Source organism: Curcuma longa, chromosome 14 (genome assembly GCF_044706935.1).
Source record: "Curcuma longa cultivar G26 ecotype Majalengka, Jawa Barat chromosome 14, ITB_CL_G26_1.1, whole genome shotgun sequence".
In the NCBI taxonomy this organism is placed as follows: Eukaryota; Viridiplantae; Streptophyta; class Magnoliopsida; order Zingiberales; family Zingiberaceae; genus Curcuma; species Curcuma longa.
Window position 1 is genome coordinate 5,741,954 of NC_133874.1, and position 18,356 is coordinate 5,760,309.

Here is an 18,356-nt window from a genome sequence, read left to right on the forward strand (position 1 = left end):
CAATTAAAGATCCAATCTACCTCTTTTATCCGACCTCCTTTGTAATGGATTTCATTTTAGTTTTTTTAAAAATAGTCAATAGTGTAGAATTGTATCTTTCATGAATCTGAAAACAAATTATTAGCAAAGATTTGGCTTTTAAAAATGAGTTTTATCTTTTTGTTTTAAAGAATACAAATTTTTGTAATAGAAACATATAAGATTTCATAAATCTCAAGCTTTACGATAACTTTTTATATTAAAACAAAAATCCAAAATACTGGATTGGTGTTGCAGAAATATGACTGAAGGAGTTACCTGATGCATCCTCCTTTGAAATCAGAAGTTGAGAAGGTCAGCAGTAATCTGGCTGTCCAAATATGCAAAAATAGTCGCAAAGTGAGTCAAATATGGGAATTCATCAAGTTAATCTCCAATAATAAACTCACTCACAAAGAACAAATCCGGACTCATTTTATGGAACAAAATTGGATTTACATTTTCCAATCAGACTGAATTGTATGGCATGTGTGCAAAATTGAATTCTATCAATTGCAAGAGCCTTGAAAAAGGTATCTTGTGAGCTACACATCATTTTCACAATCACATTTGGATTTACAAAATAACAAAATTTTTGAGGAATCAATTCACCAAATAGCTATTCCTCAGGCCGCCCGTACGATGTGTCGGTCGAATATCTGAAATATTTGAAGAAGTTGATGAGCAAGGACAAACTATTTATTCAAGCACAAAAGAAAATGCAGATTGTGTGACATATGGTAGGGTTGTACCAAATGAAACTGCCATGTTTCAATAGGAATACTAATTGACAGAAAAATAAATTCGATTCAACCGTCAAGCATAAATAGCATATTGATGCATAGAAGAAGTAATACTAGTGATGTTGGAAATTTGGTTTTGGTAAATTGGCAAAGGATTGACTTTGACCCAATATTTTAGTAGGATCCTAGTAATCGATGGAAAATTGTTACAATAATAATCCATTACACAAATAATTATAGTAAATTTTCTTTTGGTGAATGAGAAATTAATTCCAAGGTAAACCACTTAGCACATTTATAGTTATTATTGTAACTTTACACCCTACAATGAATGATATTTACAAAGACTCAAATTTACAAAGAGGACACTAACATAATCGAATATTCTTGTTAGTAAGCATCCACTTGTTTGGTCTAGAGGTTCTCACTAATAAATACCTAATTAAGGAGAAAAAAAAGCAAGTCAGAATCTATAAAGAAGCTCCTGCGTAGTATGAAATATGAAATCAGTCGTTCAGAAAAAGGAACAGCATAATTATTTTGAATTAATCTAGCAACATGAAAAAAAAGCAATAAATGTGAAGTCATGCTGCTATAATATAATACAAGACATTTCTTACCTTAATTAGAGGAACACACCATCTCTGACTATTCTATAAGAAAATTAGAAGAAGATGAGAACTATGGAGGTATTATGCATCTCTTTCGCCAGCTATGAATTTGGAGAATCCCCACTGTGTTCTCTAGACCATACTTCATGAAAAAGATGTTTAAGTTCTGAACGGAGATGATTTCTTCCTTGCGAATAAAATATTTTGGTTGCAAGCGGTGCTGGAGCCACTGGTATTATAGTACAAAATAAATTAGTAAGTTTCAATTTTTTTTTTAAAAAAAATAGAGAATGGACCAACATCATTTACCCAATGGAAAGAAGTTTGGAACCTAACTAAGATATCGTGCTTCAAACATAGCAACAGCAAGACTAAAAATACCATCCTTGTAATTTCTCTAAATTTCAATCAAATAACATCACTTCCAAGAAACTAGGTATCAGCAGAGACTTCTTACCTTTCGAGTCGCCAGCTACATTCAAGCTTTTAGTTATCATTGTCATCGTCACCATCATCATGGCATGTTTGGGGTATACCCCATAAATCTCATCCTCCATCAAAGTCTATGCAAAGTTGTATTACTAGCAACCTTTGCATTAATATTTTCTTTAATTTCTCTCTACCCCTTATATCTTCCATTCTAAAAGATTCCAGTCTTCTTAACTGTAAATACCTTAGTCCTTTATTTTCTTTGGACCATGTCAACCTATTCTCTCTTTTTTTTATTGTTGTTAGAAATTTCTTTTAATGAGATTAGTCTAAAAGATTCGCGTCAAGTTAATCACCTCATCGGCAAGTCGATGGCTTAAACTGATGTGTTATGGGTATAATGACATGGATTGTCCCTTTAAATTCTCGACGCCCTTTGGCTGTTGATGCACCCCTATGAGTGGATTTATAGCAATTGTTTCCTAAAATATGACCTTTGACTCAAGATAGAAGCACTTCAAATTTCAAGCCCTGCCAAACTTTTAAAGCCTTAGAACTCTTTAGACAGAAGAGAGAAAAAGAACTCAAGAGTCAAGAGTGAATCAAAACTTGAGAATATAGTGATTTGAGCTGAAGGATTGGATCCTTTTATAGTGGTGAAGGGTTTCTTTTAAGGGGTGAAAGACATTTTTGAGGTGTCTTTTTCTGGAAAAATCTTAATATTTGATTGATTAAATTAATAGGTTTTCCCCCTTTTCAGCATTGTTCAAGCAAATGTGTAGCAGTTGAGGCAACAAAATAATTGATTGCATTTGTTGAAAAGTCAACGCGGCAACCAAGAATTGAATACTTTCCTATTTTATGTTTGAACTCTCCATGCACACATTTTCAAACTAATAAAAGTGAGAATTCTAAGAGATGTGTTTTGCATTTTTTGAGAAAATGTCTCTTAACTGTTGCACAAGTGCATGTGCCAAGGCCAATAACCTCAACTACTATGTGCGGGCATGCAAGCTGAAGCCCTTGACTGCCACGTAGATGTGCGCCCAAGGTCCTTGGCTCCTACATGAGTGCACTTGCCGAGGCTAAACAGCTGAGCAAGCGCAATGCCCCAAGCCATAAATGAGTCATCTTCACTAGTGTCCCTTTCTCATCGTGTGTGTGGATGCGCTTATGTTGTTGCTTGACGTCAAATTTAGATGCGGTTTTTGGCATGCGAATTCCAAGGCTATCATTTTTTATTTAATTTGAGATCAATTATATTCTCAATCAAATTTGACCAAAAATTCTATCTCTATTTGTAGCCCCAATTTAAGGATTTGACCACCAAATCAACTAGTTTTATACCCCTTATTCGTTGCACAAGAATGTACACTTACACATACTCGAGTTTGTATGTTCTTGTCCATTAACAATGCCCGTGTTCAAGCCAATTTCTACATTTAATCAAAATGGACCAACCCTTCATGACTCGAATAATGTTGGACATTATTTCTTATGCACTAGATAAATTAGTCATTAGTTTATGATGGTTTACTCTCGAAATAATCGTCTGTGCTCCTATTTGATCAATTGGTTATGTAAACCAATTTCCAACATTATCATCTATTGGAAAAGCACCTAATTACTCATGAATATTATTATTTTTATTTTACCAATTCTAATAACGTGACATATCTAGTTTGACATTCTCATCTCTATTAAATTAGCTTTTTGTATATATTACATCTTAATATCCCAACACTCTTATGACATGTTACAAAAATTTTCATTTAAGCATGAAAGAGGACATAATAATCACAAGACTATAGAAGCTACTCTTGATTCAAACCTCATTCTTTATCCAATTAATCATATCTTCATCAATATCCTCATTCTCCTCAAAATTCAAGCTTTTAGTGGATTTAGAAACTAAGAAATAGAAACAGAATGTTAAACCAAAAATGGTAGCTTGGTGAGAGAGAGAAGGTTGTTGCATTCATACTACTAGAAAGCTAATTCACACCCATGGTTTAAACTCGCTTCTATCTTGGGGTTCCATTACCCATTCAGTACAAGATGGAATCATTTGTCATCTCGACATACAACATGTGTTATAGGTCACTGATTTAGGAGGGGAGTACCTATAACACACTCGTCAACTTGATTCAACCTCCACTTAGCAAACAATTCCTCTACCTCATCACCAATGACTTCCCAAAGGGTGACGTGCTAGAGCTGATGTTCAGGGTGTCTCAACGTGCTAGCACGTCGGTTTGCTAGCATAATTAAATGTTCTCAGTTTCACCAACCTACATGGACTAATGCTCTTAAACCTTGTTCCCACTTCTTTAACATATTCAAAAGGTAATGCTGATTCCAAAGGTATCAACAGACCTAGTAGCACTGAGGCCTATAGACTAGCACTAGTAATTCCATATTGGCTAGCAAGAGACATTTCAAATGCCGCAGACTGCCATAATTGACTTGCAACTGATGTCATATAAATGCCTGAGTTACTAATTTGAACTGATGATCTGATTATATAGATATGGTGTTAGGTTCTATTGCTACGATAATTAACTTAAAAACCATATGCCAGACTATTGCAAAAGAATCAGTTGTTCAGACAATTAACTGGAGAAATCACGCAGATATATGAGACCCCATGAGGACCATGAAGATGAGAAAGTAAAGAAAAGGTAGAATAAGATGATAAATGTGGGGGATAAAAAGCTTTAAGTGACAATGATCTCAAATTACTTTTAACAAAAACAAATTTTAATGCAGGATGACGTTTTTTATGAAAAATATTAGCTTGATTAAAACTAAGATTAATAAATGTATGTAGTAAAAAAAAAGGCAAAGAATTTTGTGAGATTAAGTGCAGTAACTAACAAATTCATATCATAAAGTCCTCTAAACCAAAGAATGTAGGGGTATTTTGACTAGAATCAATGTACAAGTATAAATTTGGTACCAGCAAACATAAAATTTTTACGTTACGAGGAGAAACACAGGATATGAAGCTATCGCTAGATTGTAAGCCTTCCTCCAGACCAATCTGATAAAGATTATTACCTAGCAATATGCAAGGAATTTGTACCTGAATGATATTTGATTGAAGCACTAGCTTGTACTTCTCTTCTTTTCATGGTTTTGTTCTGCAACTTGAACCCTGAACAGAAAAAATGGAAGAATACTATCCTCAGATGGATACAGGCATGAAAGACTTTAGAGGATGGAAACGGTCATTAAGCTAATTGTATTGAGATTGAGAAAAGAAGTTGCAAATGGAGAAGCTTGTATGGGCAACATACGAATGAATGCACCATATTGGTAACTATTTGTCGAGGATCAGACTATTGAATTATTGATAGAGGAATTATTGCGAACAATGTCCAGCCTGGCAGCCACAGAATAATACAAATAAACTTGAGTTTGATGATAATAATAGTTGAGGATCATGATGTAGCATTGGAAAATTTTGAGCCACTGACAAGTGGAGCCTCAAGGTGAAAAGGAGACCAAAGGCCAGTGAATGACAAATAAAATTTGAAGATCAAAGCAAAGGAAAGATGCTAATAGTCTTTTCTCTTCTAACGCCTCTCTACTTCTATTCTGATGCTGGTATAACAAGAGATCTGAATTCCAGTGTATCTGTTAGTATAGGATGGTAAGTACTGAGATATACTGTGCACATTTTTCTTATTTGAGTCAATTCCATGATTTTGGCTTTATACTTTGAAATTTGTAATGTTCTAGTCATGCTCACAATTATTACTACACGCTTACCGCCAAATCAATAACCATGTATAACTATTCTCTCATTTTTATTACTCTTCTAACTCAACTCACACAATTTACTTTATGTTTTCGACAAGAACACAGCTCCTGTTGAGTAATTTTGAGTTAGGTAAGGAGATTGCAACTTGACAGCCTCTCTACAACACTGCCAATGATGTTCAATTATTGAAGGAGACCTTTGGCGCAACGGTAAAGTTGTTGCATGTGTCCTTGTGGTCACACGGGTTTGAGTCACGAAAATAATCTCTTGCAATGCAGGATAAGACTACGTACAAAAGACCCAAGATGATCTGACCCTTCCCCGAGATTCGTTTTGACAGGAACTTCGTGCACCAGACTACCATTAAAATACTCCAAGCACCACAAATAGAAATGCCGACCTGGTGGAAACACCCTTTTGTATTTTACCATTCAGTGTTATTAACCAACATCTTATATGGAACAAATCTTGTCAAGGAGAATTAACATGAAAGACAAGGAGTTAGAAGAAAGGAATCAAATACTCAAGCTACAAAAACATGATAAATGTATTCAAAAAGTGCAACTTTAGGGAATACACAATCCACTGAAAAGGAAAAAACCAGGACATCAGAAAAATGTATTACTAAAACTCGAGAGAAAATAATTCAAAAATTATGAACAAGCTGCCAGAACAAGTGAACTAGAAGAAAATGTCTGCAGACTAGAACAAAAACAGCAAAATGTTTACCACAGTTTGATGCAGAACCACCACCACAGTTGCCATCCAAATGTATAGATGTTTCTTGCTCTACAGTTGCCACTTGTAAACCTAGGAGTGATTATGAGTTAAAAAATACATGTTTTTCAAGAGATCTAATCTAGTGTGCAATTGATTTTTAATTTCAAAGTGATTACAACAAGAAATTAAAATAATTTTAAGTGTTTGGCCATTTAATTATTTACCATATAAATAAAGACCAACTTGCAATCAAGGTAAATACACCAAAGGCATATTTCTTCAGGTAAAGATATCCTAAAAGCAAGAATATATTGGCATATGGGCATACTTTTCTGGGATTCTAAGCATGTTAGTTTCACAATCTTTAAATACTTTGATAGTAAAATGTCCGTTAGCATATAAAGCTTACTGTACAAGAGTAACCCCCATTTGGTTAGCAGTAAAACCATACTTCTGCAGCTCCATATGCAAATTAGTCAATACTCAGTAACTTCACGCAAGCCAACTGTTACAAAACTACTTTTTTTTCCTTTACAGACAAATTATAGAGTTCACCAGAATGAAGGCAATAATGCTAACTTCAGTGAATTATACTTCTACACTAAAAATAGTTGGCTGATCTTGTTCTATTCTACATTAAAATATCCAAGGCACTTCCTGAATTAGTGCCAAATGGATCCCATACATTTCGATTCAGGAGAAAAGGTACAAAAAAGACTGAGAACATTCACATAAAGATTTCACCACAATAGCATGCCCATCTATGAAAATTTACAAGCATAAATAGAGAAGTTTAGAAGAAAAAAAAAGACAGCTGTGAAATGTGTTTTCCTTCAAAATTTATGGTTTCTAAGATAAGAAAAGGAAAATAGTAGAGAAGGTAAAGGACTATAAAATGTAGATCTCAGGATGTGAATCTGGAATTAGAAAGAGGGCATACTTCCATTAGTTGTTTGAATTATTTTCTTTCCCTTCTTTGGAAGCTTCTTTAGGCTTGAAATACCACCATCCATATCCAACACGTCATCAATAGGGTTCAAAAGCCCACAATGCACTGTAGCAACATTAACATCCTTTAGTGAGCATGGTTGACCACCATCTCAAAAGCTAGAGAACTAAGGAAAGACAGCCAACAAGTTGACAGTAAATATTATTTAATACCTACAATCAGTCAGAGAGCCAAGGTAACAAGTTCCATTTATGCAATTCTTTATAGCATTAGCTACAATGATGTTCATATACATAAATGCATGCACACCACACACATACACATATAACAAAGACCAAACATCAAAATAAAATTTAAGATAACAGACACTTTAAAAAAAAAAAAGAATAGGAGGAACAATTGCCTATAATGACTAACGAATTGGATGCCGCTTAAACTTATAACAAGCTTTAGAGGCCTAAAATGTTATCAGAAATAATATCTTGAGTATCAAAAACTCATCTTCAAAGTATATAGGCACAATTGGATAGCACTTGTGGTTCTCCTAAAGAAAAAGTACCTAATGTGGGTAGGTTCACTGCAATAAGGACTCATACCAAGCTAAAAACCCTGAAGCATAGGCAATTCCACATGTAAACACCTTGATAAACAAATAGCTACCAATCATTGGCAAACAACTAGAGGTTAACCTGCATGAGCTGAATATTGACTAGCTTTAATTGGCTTCTTACACGCATTGCAACAGACCTACATCATTAGTAGCAAATTTAGAGAAAATTTCAGAGCAACAGCAAAGATGTAACAGAAAGAAAAACCATAAGCATCGTGTGTTGCACAGTTAAACGATTGTGCTCTATGAATGTAGCACAAACATTTCATGACATAGGGGCATGTCTTATTATCTTATTATAAAATGAGAACAATAGTTGAAGTAGTTTAATTCCAACTAGTAAACTAAGGCTGTGTTTCATTTGGCAGAAACAACCAAGGAGAAACATGACAAAGATCCCCAATCGCAGTTGGGGAATTCTTTCCCAAGTTCTCCCCTTCTCTTCTTCCACCCAAATTGGGTGGAAGAAACACACTTCATACCAAATGTCAGTTAAATCTGGCCAAAGAATCAAAGTAAAATTTTGTATTTTCCAAATCCTTATTATTTATGTTTTTATGAATCAATTTTAGAATCTCAAGTTTCCAACAGGGGAAAAGATTTTCCTGCTGGTTTCCTCAACCCCCCAACCCAATACACACAACATCCCAAAACAAGACGAACAACGAAAATCTTTCCTTTACCCTTATAAAATTTTTCCCTACATCATTTCTCCTTCTCTTGCTCATATGAAACACGGCCCTAAGATATTTATTAGAATATTAGAACAACTAATGAAGTTACAAGGTCAAAGCCATGAAGAATGAAGTGGAACTTTTATGTAACATTCTGAAGAACACTGGGTGTGGCATATTCTTGTTGGGGTGTGGTCTCATAGGAGTATTCAAATCAATACAAATATATGCGATATGCTGAATTACCATGCTTGGGACACCACATACCTAAATATCCATTTGTCACCAGATAGGACAAGACGGGAATGGGTGCTTAAAAGCAAAACTAGTACAATTAACCATTTTGAATACTAGCGTAGAATTATTAATCATTAAAATCATCAAGAATATAAATATGTACCAGCAAAAGAATGTTATATCTGAAATTTGAACAAAATGCAAAATCCTAGAGATAACTGCTAATTAACAAATTTCTGAACAACACGAGTTCTTTTAACTAGTATTTACATAACCTTGCAGGAACTTCAATTATGTATGCATAAGTATAGTCTTGCAGTATCTTGCTTTCAGATCCAACATACAAATAGAATAAAAACCATAGGATGTAAAATTCGAACTGGAAATTTGGTGGGATTAAACAGGAGTACCAAATCTATCTAGTTGAAATCAGAATAATTAATATATGTATTTTTCCATATTCAGTTTATAATTTTGGAATCATAACCAGCATTGATATTCAAAACATCTATTTCAAATTTATATCTGTATATCATTGGTTAAATATATTCACTTTGAGAATGTATGTGATTTTATGCTATTTGATATGATCAAAAACAATTTTATAGTGAGGCCTGCTCAGAGTGGTCTATGGGCAGGCCTAGATATGACTCTTCAAATGAAGGGATCTGCGAAGATATTTGTTAGAAATGGTACTAGAAGATGCCTTCCCCTACAGTTTGGATGAAGTGCTCCTACTTTGGATAAATTTCTTTCCCCTAAAATCAAGGACCTCTACCTTAGCTTGGACAAGGTGCCTCTTCCTCGTCCAAAGTGCTCCTCAAGTTGTCCTTGTTCTCGAACAGAGATCAATAAGTCAATACAAAGCAAGTTAGTGAAACTCTCTATCCTCCAGCTTGGAATTCTCTTTTCTTATTTGGGTACTAAAGTTATATATGTTCTGAGACCCACATATACACTATAACTATTAACATTTTTTTCGCAAATTCAGCTCATAGAAAGCTTTGCAAAAGATGTGAAGATAAGCTAAAGTCAGCATATTGCTATAAACGTACAACCAATGGCAGAGGCATTATATATTCAGTTTGCAACTTTTTTACCATGGCATAGAAGAGTCAGCTAATTCACAATGATTATTCTGGAATATTTGATGAACTTATAATATAATACAAGCTAATTAAAATTACCAGGTGAAGAGGATCTGTCAATGGTCTATAATCAAAAACATGCATATCTGCAACATGATGATCAATATGGAAGATTATTTATAGAACAATAATAACATAGAAAAAAAATCAAGATAGAAAGTCTATCAAATAAAAGTATATTAGAATTTACAAATATGATATGGTTAAAGTAATTAAAACATCCTGAATTAAAGAACTTAAACTTTAAATGCTTCAACAAAGAATACTTGGGCAAATTCCAATATCTACTTGTGAAATATGCTTAGACAATAAACTGAATAGCCAGCAGTGAAGTCAGGGTTGCTCAAATCATGGGGTTGGCAATCTTCCATACAGAAAGAAAAAAGAGATTGTACCAGAAAGAATGGTGATAGCAGATCTGTAGACTAGTTATTGTTAGAAGTTAAACTTAGAACCTTTCATATTCTGATTAGTAACATTGTCATTAGTTTTTTCTTTTTTTAAAAAAAAATAACATATTAAATAGGCATGAAAGGCACAAAACTAAGCAGCCTGTTTCAGTCCCCAATTAGACTAGTTCATCATGGACAACTAAATGGTAGAACAAAGTAGAACAACTTGGTCTCTCTTAACAATTCTATCAAGCACCAACGTCACAATGTATTATTTATTTCATGACTGCTACAATTAGCACATAATTTCAGTAACCAGGTTATTCAAACACAAGGCTGGTATAGTAATGGTATATCATTTAAGACGCCATAAGGCAATTAACATAGCAGAAAGTAGTTTGTAGCTCAATTGGCTATATCAAAATGTAGTGTCTCAATCATTGATCTCGTGAGAGAGTGAGAGAGAATCACAAGTAAGATTGTCATATTGATTGAATCAAAAGAACAATGGTGTAAGGAAATTTTTTATATACTTTTACAATAATCCAATCTCAATGAGACTCAGTCAAATTAGATTGTGTGTTAGAAATGATAAAAGTAGAATAAAGTACACAATATATTAGACCTTCTGAAAAAATAAAATAAAATTTTACACATGGGATCAGTTCTTATCTTAAATGAATCTATTCAATTTACATCAGCAATGCAACTACATGTCCTTGAAAACACGAGCAGCAGGTTGAAACACAAAAGAAGAGGCTAGATCAACTAATAAACAATTAAGCCGTTCCATCAAAACATAGCTTAATTCTATTATGTACATTAGTAGATACAACCTGCTTCTTCAAGTAAGTTTGCCTCATTTGCATCCTGGAATTCATTGTGTATAGTCTGAGCAGCAAGTTTTTCATTGGTCACTTCTTCTGCAAAACATTACAAAAAAACCAATTAACATTTTTTAAACTTCTTAATTATATAATACATAATTATAAATTTCTATGTACTGTATAATAATTCATTACCAAAATCCAGAAAAAACTTGACCTGAACCAGTGATACAAGGACGTAGAAAAACGGATACATATCTGGAGGTGTTCAACATCCAAGACAAGATGAACCTCTAAATATAATGAGGTAAGAGCTTAGAAAGAATCAGGCAAGATACATTCAAATTCATATGTAGTATCCAAGTTCTAATAAGTGCAGCCCAAGTGGTCGCATATCCTTTAGCAATAGATATCATCTAAATACAAAATGGGGTAAGATATGCAATTATTGGCAAATTTGGGCTGTACATGCAATATGCAGGTGCAGTCTACTGTGTTGGTGTTCCAAAGGTAACAAAATTTGTTGGATTTCAGCTATTCTTGCACACCAAACTTATGTGTTTTCAAAGGATTGAAACTAATACAAACTAAACTGAAGCATACTCATTTTCTTAAATAAACTCCATAAACATTTGTGAAACTACCACAACTGATTCATGTTTTCAATATTTTTTTCACAAAAACCCTTTTCGTCACTTAAGATTAAATAGAAAATAATATGAAGTTTAAGTAATTTACACAATGATTTTGATTCTTGGTATCAGCTGTTTCTGCAACAATTTTGATAAGTTTTGAAATTGTTGAATCTAGGATCATTAACACTCATTGGTCCTACATGGACAAATTTGGGTCTCTTCTCTAATAGCTTAAGCTTTTAGGGTAAGTGTTAAGAAAATCAAGCTTAACATTGTATCAGGAGGGAATCTAGCATTCAAATCCTACCTAAGGCAAAAAAAAAAAAAAAAAGAGTCAGGTTCATACATATGAGAGCATAAGGGAGGACATTGTATCTAGGATGATTCATGCCCAATTACATGGACAAGTTTGGTCCATTTCCTAAAAATTTGAGCTTTTGTAATAAATGATTAGCCAATCCACTTAACAGAGATAAAAGAAAAACAAGTATCCTCCATTTTCTTACATCAACAGTTGAGTTAAGACTACATGAACTGACAAAAATTAGAGAACTTTACATATTCCTAAGGAATTAAAATAAAATAAAGGAAATTGAAACCTACTATTCCATTTTTGTTGAGAATTAAATGAGAATATGCTGATGAATCAAATGAAGTATCATGCACATGTTAATACCACTGTGTGCTAAGCCAACTTGAACTTTGTGAATCATTCTATGTTTTCCTTATACATGCTTATAACTCGTGAGTAAATGAACATTTATTAAATCATGATTATTTGCTGTTATTGTCATGTATGTAGCAGTTAGACAAACAAGAGTTTATTAACACGCTCATGTAAGTACCAGCAAAATGCACAAATCATAATTTATAATACCTGGTGTAATTCCATGAAAACTTCCAACCTTAAGCAACCTTGCCATTGCTGCCATTCTACCACATCCAAGCATGCATACCATTGGGATAAGCAGCCTATACTGGACAGAATAATTGTACCGCAATCATTTAAAGCAATCAAAATTTTCTCAATCTCTAATTAGCTGATAAATATCATACAGTTTGCTGTACTGAATAAGATTTAAACAATTCAATCTCATGTTGAAGCATTAGTGTAACCTCTACAGCAACAGGATATCAGTGATTGATGGATATTGACACCTGCTGAGAATTTTACATTTAGTCTTTCAACAGATTTAATTCTTTATCTTTTCTTTTAAATTTCTACCGAGTTGGATAGCAACATCCAGATATGTACAAAAAGCCAATTAATAACAAATTAGAAACAAGACACAACAACAACAACAATGTCTTATCCCATTAGGTGAGATCGGCTATATGGATCCTTCTACGCTATTAGGTATCCCCTGCAATATCATCATTTATATTTAAATAAATTTTATCTTATTTTATTATTGCTAACTAAGTCTTTTTTGATGTTCCTCTTCCTCGTTTAATATGCACATGTCATAATTTCACATCGCCTAACTGGAACATCTATTGGTCATCTACGTACATGTCCATATCATCTTAAATGTGTCTCCCTGAGTTTTCCCTCATTAGATGCAACTCCAACTTTCTTTCTAATATTTTCATTTCTTATCCTGTCCATTCTTATATATCCGCACATCCACCTTATCCTCATTTGTCTCATCTTCTATCCATGTGTTTGAATCATAACCCAACATTCAGCTTCATATAACATAGCGGATCTAACCGCCGTTTTATAAAACTTTCCTTTAAATTTTAGAAGTATTTAACGATCACACAGAACATCTGACGCTCTTCTCCAATTCAACCATCTTGCTTGTATTATACGTAAGACATCTTTCTCAATCCCTCCATCCTTTTGTAAAAAATATCCTAAGTACTTAAAACTCTCAGTTATAGACAACTCGTCATATCCTATCTTAACAATTGTCTCATTACGTTTAATATTACTAAATTTAAATTTCATATATTCTGTAATTACTCTACTAAGTCTAAAATCTTTCACTTCTAGCGTTTCTCACCAAGATTCAAATTTAACAGTTACTCCTTCACATGTTTCATCTACCAAAATAATATTATCTACAAACAATATGCACCATAGCACCGTATCTTGGATGTGTCTAGTGAATTCATTCATGATTAGTGTAAAAAAATAGAGACTTAGTGTTGATCCTTAATACAACCCTATCTTTATAAGAAACACTTTGTTAATCCACCTGAAGTCTTCGCTCTTGTTATGACATTCTCATACATGTCCTTAATTAATTCAATATAAATTATACTAACACCTCTCTTTTCTAAAATTCTCTATATAATTTTCCTTAAGACTCTATCATAAGTTTTTCTAGGTCTACGAATATCATATGTAAGTCTTATTTTTTTTTGATACTTTTCAATTAGTTGTCTGAAAAAATGTATAGTTTTTATTGTCATTGCGGTCTCCTTTTTTAGTCTTTTTTCTATTTCTCTTTCTTAAAGTTTCATAATATGACTTATTAGTTTAATACCCCTATAGTTTGTACAATTTTGTGCATTTCCTTTATTCTTATATAAGGAAACTAGAGTGCTTACCCTCCACAATTTTCCATACCTCTATCGGATTATCAGTTGATCCAACTGCTTTTCCATTTTGCATCTCATTTAAAACTTATTCTATTTATGAAGTTTGAATTCTACGATAAAAATTTAAATTTCTATACTCATTTAATCTACTTAAATTATCTAAGTTAAGTTGATCACCTAACCCGTTATTAAAAAGTTGATGAAAATATCAATTTCATGTTTTTTAATTTCCTCATCATTTACTAGTACTCTATTGCATTAATCTTTAATACATCTTATTTGAATAAGATCATTTATCTTTCTCTCTCTCTCTCTCACTTTAGCTATTCTGTAAAAAGAGCTCTTTCTCCTTTTTGTATCCAATTTTAGATATAAGTGTTCAAAAGTTTCATTCTTAACTTCATTTACTATTTTCTTGACCTCTTTCTTGGCTATTGTATATTTTTTTAAGTTTTCTTCGTTCTTACAAGTATATAATACCTTATAAGTTGTTCGTTTTTCCTTTACTTTTTCTTGTACTTTTTCATTCCACCATCAAGATTTTTATTTAGTGGTGCACGTCCCTTTAACTCACCGAATACACTTTTAGCTACTATTTTAACTTTGATACTATCTTATCTCGTGTCATATTTGAGTCGCCGTATATTTCTTTTAATACTTATACTCCTACCCTCTCCTTAAATATGTTTTGTTTTCCATCCTTTAACTTCCACCATTTAATTTTAGAAGTCATGTATATTTTCCTTCTATTGATACTATGCTTGAAATGCATATTCAACGCTACTAACCTATGTTGGGTCATTAAGTTTTCAAGATGACCTTGCAATCTTTATAAATCTTTCTGTCTTTCTTCCTAATCATGAGAAAGTTAATTTGCGATTTATTATTCCCACTTTTAAAGTGACTAAGTGTTTTTCTCTTTTCTTTAAAAACATATTAACTAGTATAAGATCAAAGGAGATTTTGTTAGAGTTTATTTCTGTAACTTCCTTCAAATTGCAAATTCCTTCCAAAGTTTGTTTAAATTAATTTCTAAACCTTTGTGTTGTTCTAAAGTTTCTAATGCCTAATGCCTCCAACTAAAAAAATGTCAGCAGAGGAACTTAAATGTCCAAAAACTGAAGCCCTGACAATGAAAAGTTATGATTGCTAATCCAGCACAGCTAATTCTAAGAAGAGTTGTCAGTTCTTTCTCTGGAGCCTCAATATTTATACATAAAGATATCGTCACAGATTCCTAGTGTCAAAACGTCACAGATGCCCCTCTATGACAAAAAATAATAATAATAAATAATTGGCAACCACATAATTACAAGCACATTTTGGTTCTGCCTCTGTATATCACTTCATTCCAAGTGCACCAATGAAAAATTAGGTAGGCATGGAAAAAGTAATTATGGCCAAATGAATGCAATCTTCCTGTTTTCAGTTCATTGGAATTCAGTGGTATGTGTAATGGCTCCAGTTTCCTACATTTCCAAGCCCAAGCTTAATCGGATTAATAGAGATCTCAATGGTATCTGAGATCTACATTCCCTAATGTTGTGAGCTGATCTATCTGTAATTTGATCAAAATTGGAAGGGAACTACTGTTTCCTATGTCTTTGAAGAATCGAATATATCAACAAAATAATGAGAAAGACCTGGAGAAACCAGCACAAATAACAATAGATCCGTAACAACTGATTCGGCAGGCAAGATGGTTGATGAAGGATCCAAATGTAGGCTGGCGGTGACTCGATCGAGGTTCGCTCTACGGCCTTTTCCTTGGTTTCTCAAAAATGAAAACAATAAAAGGAACGGTCTCTTGGCTTCAAAAGGATACCCCCCTTTCTCAGCCTTGGCGACACGGGTTCTTCCTCTCCTCCCAGAAAGATGTAGCGATGACGATGACGGGACTAGCGCACCATCACCGTACGCCTCGATCGGCTTCGCGAAATCAGCGGAAAGAGAAACGGAAGAAGGGAGATCCTTCTCTAGCTCCGCCTGCAATTTTCTCGGGCTCGACCTCCTGGCAGCAGAATAAAGCAGCACTCAATGCGTAGAACCGGCGGCGACGATCAGCGAGCTCGGACTTGGAAGTTTCAGACATAAACCCTTTCTTGTTTCGCCACCGCAGGTTCGTCCGCTTCCCCTCACATGCCGCCTGTTCCGCGAGCGCTCTCGGATTTCGGCGTCGCGCCCGATCTCAAATGCTCCCATTCGACATCGGGCTACGATCGGGTCTTCGTTTTGACGGAGCGAAGCAGGAGGAGACCTTGGGGACGTCGAATTTCTCTCGTCTCGCTCTCACGCGTCGCTCGTCCTCTCTCTCTCTCTCTCTCTCTCTCTGGTGGTGACAAATCAGCTTTATCTGGGAACGCGCTGAGTTGTTCGAGGATTAGTGTGCTTTTAACAGCTCGCGTTAAATAATGTTACGAAAAAGAAATTCCTAAATCTATGAGAAAATTTACTTTTGCCCCAGAAAAAATTTATCGAACTTTTCAGTTTACCTCTCGGAGTTAAAAAGAATCAATTTTAACCCTTCGAATTATCAAAGTCATTTATTTTAATAGAAAATTAAAATGGTAAAAATCAAGAAAGCGCTCCATTTTTCTAAATTATGGGACTCCACCTCGAGGATGAATTGGCCTATTTGATAGCTCTACTCTATTATGAATTTTTTTTATTAAAAGAACTCTTCACTTTCATTGATCTAAAATGATACAACTATCATTTAATATTATTTTTTATTATTATATTGTCTATATGGTCAAAATCCTAAATCCATCAGATATATTATAGCAACTATGATACTTAACTACTATAAATACAATAGATATTACAGTCATAAAATTATAACTATTAATTATAAAAAATAATATTAAATAAAAAAGATTAAAATTCTTTGAAACATTAAAAAAAATTTAAATGATATTTTTTGAACTCTGAATTTCTAAATAATTTTTGATTTGATTATTATATGTCCTATAATTAAACCTGAGATAAAAATTTTATTCTCTAAAAATTTATTTAATATTCATAATTGTAATAGTTATAATTTTGTAGTTGTTGCATTCTGAATTTAAGATTTAAATGAAAAAAATGTAAAAGATAAATAATAATAGAAATAATAGAGTAATGCTAATTTGATAATTATATAGGGGCATCTGGATGATTCAAAAACAAAGGATGTGTTTTTGTTTATCTAAATTAAAAACATATCCTTAATTATATATATGTCATAAAATAATGCATTTAAAAAAAATTAATCAAAATGATATTTACTTATAATTTAATACATAAAATACCCCTCAATGTTCAAATACTTTTAATTAAAGTTACACTACTTTAAAATATTTTTAATTAGATGCCCTAAGGCGGCATAATTTTACCTAAAACTATTAACGTCTTTGAAATAATTTTAGTTAAAATTATTCTATTTTAGAGTAAAGTTTGATTAATTTAAATCTAAACTATTATGAGATGGTACAATTTATTTAAAGATAAAGCATGAAACATTTTAAAAATTTAATTATAGTTGAAGTATTATTTTAAGAGTAGTATTTTTTGACTATATAAATAAAAAATATATATTTTTTAATTTTCTATATTTTTTTTACATTAGCAAAACTTAATGTGCCTTACCTTACGGGAAGGATTATTATAAATTTAATATAAATATATTTAATTCCATTCCCATCCTTTCTAATAAATTTAAAATTATAATTATGATTTAGAAATAATCAATTTGTCTATAGATAAAATATTTTAATAGATTTGTTTAAAGTACACACTTAAGTTTCAATAATCTCTTGGGCATGAGGTGGTAAATAATAATATATATAACTTAAGGGCATATATGTAAAATACAAACTAGGTTTCTTCCTTCGTCTCCTCTCTCTCGTTGCCCACTCGATCGCCCCAATCCCACTCCTCTCTGGTGTCCGCGACAGCCGAAAAGCACTCGTCCCCGCACCAGCAACGCCTCAGCCCAAGGATGCCTCCGCTCTCGTCCATCGTCTGACCCCCCCCCCCCCCCCCCCCCCCCCCCTCCCTTGCGTCGGC

The 18,356-nt window shown here is 33.2% G+C and overlaps 1 protein-coding gene across 4 annotated transcripts; it reads right to left on the reverse strand.

Annotated features, from left to right (window-relative positions):
• Nucleotides 1–433: 433 nt before the first annotated feature.
• LOC141844706 (uncharacterized) lies at nt 434–16,657 on the reverse strand. 4 transcript variants are annotated; one of them, XM_074732705.1, is made up of 11 exons: nt 12,816–12,927; nt 12,637–12,736; nt 11,342–11,417; nt 11,134–11,220; nt 9,945–9,991; nt 7,926–7,983; nt 7,228–7,341; nt 6,297–6,377; nt 4,887–4,958; nt 1,382–1,601; nt 434–677 (listed from the first exon to the last, which is right to left on the reverse strand). In XM_074732705.1, exons 1-10 carry the CDS (start codon nt 12,854–12,856, stop codon nt 1,474–1,476), a joined length of 804 nt encoding a protein of 267 aa, XP_074588806.1. In that variant the 5' UTR covers nt 12,857–12,927; the 3' UTR covers nt 434–677; nt 1,382–1,473. The 4 variants fall into 4 exon arrangements, with proteins under 4 accessions (XP_074588806.1, XP_074588809.1, XP_074588808.1 ...); XM_074732708.1 differs by lacking the exons at nt 11,342–11,417; nt 12,816–12,927 and adding an exon at nt 15,953–16,657 and having other exon boundaries at nt 12,637–12,731; XM_074732707.1 differs by lacking the exons at nt 11,342–11,417; nt 12,816–12,927 and adding an exon at nt 15,953–16,657.
• Nucleotides 16,658–18,356: the final 1,699 nt, after the last annotated feature.